This window comes from Eriocheir sinensis, chromosome 47 (genome assembly GCF_024679095.1).
Source record: "Eriocheir sinensis breed Jianghai 21 chromosome 47, ASM2467909v1, whole genome shotgun sequence".
In the NCBI taxonomy this organism is placed as follows: Eukaryota; Metazoa; Arthropoda; class Malacostraca; order Decapoda; family Varunidae; genus Eriocheir; species Eriocheir sinensis.
In genome coordinates, this window is record NC_066555.1 from 13,485,755 (window position 1) to 13,491,754 (window position 6,000).

At 41.4% G+C, this 6,000-nt stretch overlaps 1 protein-coding gene across 1 annotated transcript in view; it reads right to left on the reverse strand.

Annotated features, from left to right (window-relative positions):
- LOC126981378 (alpha-(1,3)-fucosyltransferase C-like) overlaps positions 1-1,971 on the reverse strand; it is a 108,869-nt gene extending 106,898 nt beyond the window's left edge. The window contains exons 1-2 of the mRNA XM_050832404.1: positions 1,816-1,971; positions 1,550-1,722 (exon numbers count right to left, since the gene is read on the reverse strand). Coding sequence (XP_050688361.1) covers positions 1,550-1,722; positions 1,816-1,953 — 311 coding nt within the window. The 5' untranslated portion in view covers positions 1,954-1,971. The remainder of the gene's footprint in view (positions 1-1,549; positions 1,723-1,815) is intronic.
- Positions 1,972-6,000: the final 4,029 nt, after the last annotated feature.

A 6,000-nucleotide genomic window follows, 5' to 3' on the forward strand; every position in this document is an offset into this window, starting at 1 on the left:
TAGCACTTGTTAGACCTCATCTTGACTATGAGGTTCAGTTCTGGTCACCTTACTACAGAATGGATATCAAAATGTTAGAATCGGTGCAGAGGAGGATGACTAAGATGATTCTGGGGTTGAGAAACTTGCCATACGAGGAAAGACTCAAACAGTTAAATTTGCATTCTCTAGAAAGGCGAAGGGTGCGTGGAGACATGATCGAGGTTTATAAATCGATGAAGGGCTTTAATAAGGGGGATATTCATAAGGTTTTGTTGGTAAGAGAACCGGGTAGGACACGAAGTAATGGATTTAAACTGGATAAATTCAGATTCAACAGGGACATGGGCAAAAATTGGTTTACTAACAGAGTGGTGGATGAGTGGAATAGACTTAGCAGTCACGTGGTGAGTGCCAATACAATCGTCACATTCAAAAATAGATTAGATAAATTCATGGACAGCGATATTAGGTGGGGTTAGATACACGGGAGCTTAGGTTCAAAGGTGCTACCTCGTACAGGCCTACCGGCCTCTTGCAGACTCCTATGTTCTTATGTTCTTATGTTCTTATATGTGCAGCATCTGTGAAGGGAGGCGATAGAGAACGCTGATTTAGTAAGAGAGGAGACATAAGGATTCCAGTTAAGATGAACAGTGTAGACGGTAACGGCTGAATGTCATAGGAGAAGAGGGGATAGGTGTTTGGAAGATCTGAGGTGAAGCGTTCTGCAGCCTAAACTTCTGTAATTCCTGTTGGCAGGGTCTTTTTTTCAAAAGATGTTGAGTAATTCAGAGTAGAGTCATCGGCGTACGATTATAGACTGGGAGATAAGACAAAACCTTGCGGGACACCACAGCCGATAGGATTATAAGAACAGTGGGCGTCTACCCCAGCAAAGATAGATCAGTCAGAAAGGAGAGTAGAGATAAAAGTACGGAAAGAGGACAGAATCCGTAGAACAGTAGTTTATAAATTAAATATTTGTGCCAGACTCTGGCAAAATCTTTCGAGTTGTCTAAAGCAAAATATTCAGAGGAGGCAGAACATATGAAAATAAAAAGAAACCGGAAAAAAATATCCGCTGCCTTACATACAGCAGCATCTGTTAACGCATTCTCTACACCAGAATCCCAATCCCATCTTTTTTTTCTGAGCTCATTCTCAAGCCAATGAAAAATGACTCTAAAATATTTTTTCAAAAAACTATATAAAGTATCTAATACGGTTTTTGACGAAATACACATATATAGTTATTATATAATTATTATTATTATAATAATAAAAATTATTATTATTATTATTATTATTATTATTATTATTATTATTATTATTATTAGTAGTAGTAGTAGTAGTAGTAGTAGTAGTAGTAGTAGTAGTAGTAGTATTTTACTGAGATCCATGAAAACGGCATCATTGAACATAGACCCATATAGGTCCAAACAGAGTACTCATGGATATGAAAATTAAGAGAGAGGTAATGGGTGATGGATCAAGGAGACAGAGCAAGAGGTTTATGATTTTTCAAGCTTTAAATGATATATGTCGAGGTGAATGTTTAGGGCCTTACCTGTATTCCGGCAGGGACCTGTCTATGGACCTGTAGTGCCACACTAGCGCATCTACCTTCTCAATGGGGTAGCGAGTCCTGTCGCCTGTGGTGGTGCACATGTTAACGCGACAACCGGCTACGAGGAAAGGCTCGTGCCCAAATCCGAACCCAAAGTGCTTATGGGAATGGTCCTGAAACATCATAAATAATGTGAAGGTAAGTTATGCAAATATGATAGTAATATATAATACTATTGATGAATATACAAAATATATATCACTCACATCATTCCAAAAGAGTATTTTTTTGAGACAGGTGTCATTGACTGTGCCTAATTTAGGCTCTGGGAACATTTCAGGAAAGGATGGTGACGCTTTCTCCGAGATGCAGCTTGGGTAGGGTAGGGTAGAGTCTCCTGGCATCACTGGCTTGGGAAGGCTTTTATTCTCACGGAGACACTGAATACTGGAGGGCTGTGACCAAGTCGAAATCTTTGATGATTCACGTGCTTTTGAACATTGCCCGTCGTTCGGCCTCTCTAAGAAAGGGGAAAAAATGCATTTTGTCTCTGTGTTCAGATGACACAACATGCTTTTAAATGAGATGGGTGAAGACATGAGGTTAACAGATATTGAGGACATGGAACATAAGGACTTACGAGAGGATGATGGGCAGTTGGACGGAGTAGTAGTTGATGCGAAGGATGTGATAGATGCCAACAAGACTAATGACGATCACGACAGCTCCAAGTGTCCGGATTCGCTATGGAACAAGGTGACAAGTCGAAATGAAATTAATTTGTTGAAATAACCAGATTCTTGAAAATAGTACTTCTTTCTAATTCAATTTGATTTCTCTCTCTCTCTCTCTCTCTCTCTCTCTCTCTCTCTCTCTCTCTCTCTCTCTCTCTCTCTCTCTCTCTCTCTCTCTCTGGGTGTCTGTCTCTTTGTCTTTGTGTCTCAGTGTTTCAGTCGCTCAGTACATTTGGATAGAATAGGTATGAGCGAGTGCAGAAATTCATGTGCAGCAGGTCCGCGGGAGGGGTGCTGAAAAGAGCAGTATCCATGAAAATATTGACAGAGAGGCAATATTGCTGCGGAGTTTAACTAGTAGGATATTATCAATAAGACCCCCTTTACACTGTGCCGACTGTAGGCCATGACAACCCAGCAACTTTTGGATTTGTCAAGTCGGCTCCCACGCTCCAAGAATGGGGGGGGGGGTCTTTTTATGGGGCGGGGTCTGGTTATCGGCTATTATGACTGTCGACGGTCGTCGCCTGTCTGGGGCATCCGGCCTACTGTTTACCACAGAAGGTGGCCCACAGTCTTCCCTACTGTCTTCCCGACTGTTTTGGCGGCAGCCTTGCCAATTGCCGCCGAAGTCTACCCAAACTTAGAATTTATATATTTGCTATAGACATCTGCGCAGCGCTCTCCTTTTCATGGGTCATAAGGAATATATAATAGGCCGCGACTTTCCGTTGTGCGATTCAGCCCCAGAGAGAGGCAGCAGGAGTGCCTGCGTGCTGTGATGGCTCCCATATTAATTTTGTCCCCAAAAGTTGCTTTGCTTGCGATTGCAAAATGAAAACATAAATCTCCTGATGGGATCTGTGAAGGTAGTAGAGGGCCGTAGGAGATTGAGCAAGAAAAAGAAAAGGCTGCAGCGACGCATGTGGGTTCGCCCCTGGCTGCTCCTCAGGACGCAGTATGGCTCCACATCCAGCGATAAAATTTAGTTGGCCGACACTGTGCCAAGTGGCCGGCGGACGGTCGCCGTCTAAAAATATTTTTAGGCCAAAAAACTCAATTTTGGCTTCTTTTCAAGCATTTATATTACCAAATCTGGCTTTTTTTGGCTTTTTATTACAATGTGGCTGAAATATATCCCATTTAGTCTCAATAAGCTTATTTGATATAGTGAGTTTATTTGCCACCTCCTAGGACAAAACTGATCTAAGTTAAAGTCTACCATGCTTTCCAGTACGCGTACTTTTATGTTTCTATTATTACCATGGTAATCCATGCAATTTTTCCCGTTTTCTCTTATTGCTATTAACCCGGGAACGCAAACCTTCAGTTTTTGTCACACATACACAAACCTGGGGTGTAGCTAACCCCATTTTCGGATCGAGAAAAAACACGTTTCCTTTCAAACAATTGTATTTTTGAAAAATTCCACAGAAATTAGCCTCCTTCCTCTTCATTTTGGTTGTTAAAGTTACTTGACTCACTAAATTCTTCTGGTCTAAAAAAAAATAATGGAAAAATACTGAAATTTCAAGTTTTCCCAAAAATTCGAGATAAAAATTCAAATTAAATAAAAAAAATTTCTTTAAAGAAACAGGTACCAAAAACACATACCTGGGGTGGTATGCACCCCAGCATATCATAAAGTGGGGTGTCATGCACCCCATAACACACATGGCACATAGTACAAAAACACTAACGTGGGGCGTGCTGCACCGAAAAAAAGAATAACATCAACAACAGAAGGAGCATCAAACACACACGTGCACCACCTCCAAGAGCAACCTTCGGACTAACCCGGCAAGGATCGCTGAAGAGCTGTGAGCTAATGCAGGAGAATTGCCAATGTTTTTTTTTTTTGTGGGGTGGACAGCACCCCAGGTTTGTGTTCCCGGGTTAAATAGCAATAATGAAATTGGACAAATCAACCGGGTGGTGTTGATGGCGCGCGAGGTCCACGGCTGAATTTTGGCGTGAGTTTTCTTGTGTTTTGACGTGTCTGATGTAATTTTAGGCCTCCTATCAAAAGTGACCTATCCTCATGAATAAGCCAGGAGTATGTTGGTAGGGTATTGAGTACTGAAATATATTGTGTTGTGATGAATCAAATTGGTAAAATCGTTTTCCATCCACCAAAAGCAATCGTTCTGGTAGTATATATTTATGTAGATTACAAAAAAAAAAACATGGGCTAGAATATATTCGGTGTTTTTGAACTCCATTACTGTGCAGGGCGTTGTTGGCTCTTTTCTGTAGTGCATTTGGCCTTTTTTTCTGCTTCAGTAATCTGGCAACCCTGCTGACCACCACTGACCACCAAGGACAACAAAGCCTCACTCAGCAGCAGTGGGATTATTTTTCGCTGGCCATCTGCCTGATGAGGGAACGGGATGAACCACCCCGCGTCGGGACACGACCTTAGGTATCAAGAAAACGTCAGGAGAGTGTGTACTACAGGCTGGTGAGGGAGTTAGCTCTGAAGGACTCTAGTGCACTTCGGGAGTGGATTCGCGTATAGACCGCACCCAATACCATCATGTTCTACGACTAGTGACGCCTCACATAGAGAAGCTGAGCACCAACATGAGGCAACCTGTCAGTGCCGGAGAGCGATTGATGCTCACTCTAAGATACCTTGCACCAGGTAAGAATTTGGGTAAGTTTTAGGTAAAGTGCATCCCTCTCCACCTCTAACCTCCGCTAGTCAAACTTGTATAGCTCAAATAACACACATAAATATTTACTCTTTCACCAGTCTGTATCTCGGACGAAAATTATTTATGTGGTAGTTTTCGGCCTGTTTTGAATTAATCTGCTTGTTGTTTTCCTGCAACATTAGTTTTTATTATGTACCCCCCGACTCCCCCACCCCCATCCCCTCAGAAACAAATGTATTGTGGTAAAAACGAAAAGCAGATTAATACAAAACAGACCGAAATCTACCAGAAAAAAAATGTTACCCCGAGAGGACTGGCCGCCCCCTTAGCCGGCAGCCGGCTATCACACACCACCACCGAACCCAACCTACCATAACTAATAACCTAACTAACCTGACCAAACTAACTTAACCTAACATGCGCCATGACGGGCTAGGACTGACTACCAGGCCCCAATGTAATAGCCAACCGGCGCTATAGGCCACATGTTAAAAAAAAAAAACGTAACCTGACCAAACCAAACTAACTTTGCTTCCACCCAAAACAGATAAAACTGAGAAATCTCTGTCAGCATTATAAATAACTTGATGAGAGTATATATGGGGTTCAAATTACTCAGAATGAGAAGCTCTCTGATGAGAAGGGTAAGAAAACGGTGTTGATACTGGTGAAATAGTAAAAGAATACCATAACACACGTTTAACCAGATTTGATGCGATTCAACCTAGAATAAATCAGAAAGGAGCACTTTTGTCTCCAAGAAGGATGCATTTCACCAAAATTTACTTTGAATTTAGTTGTACATTTGTTCGGCACTTGATTCACTAAAGATGTTGCTACATGAGTCTTTTTTTAGTAGATTATGTGATATTTGTATATACCTTGTCTCGTGATCCAAGTCATTTGGCATAGTCAGCAATTGTATTTGCATTATATGTTGCGGCCATCAGTATAAACCTCTGTCACTGTGTACATTACTATTATTTATATAAAATAATGGTAACTCTGTTTTCTAAGTTTTGGTATGTTGTCAGCAAGTGTTCATTAATTGATGTACCGT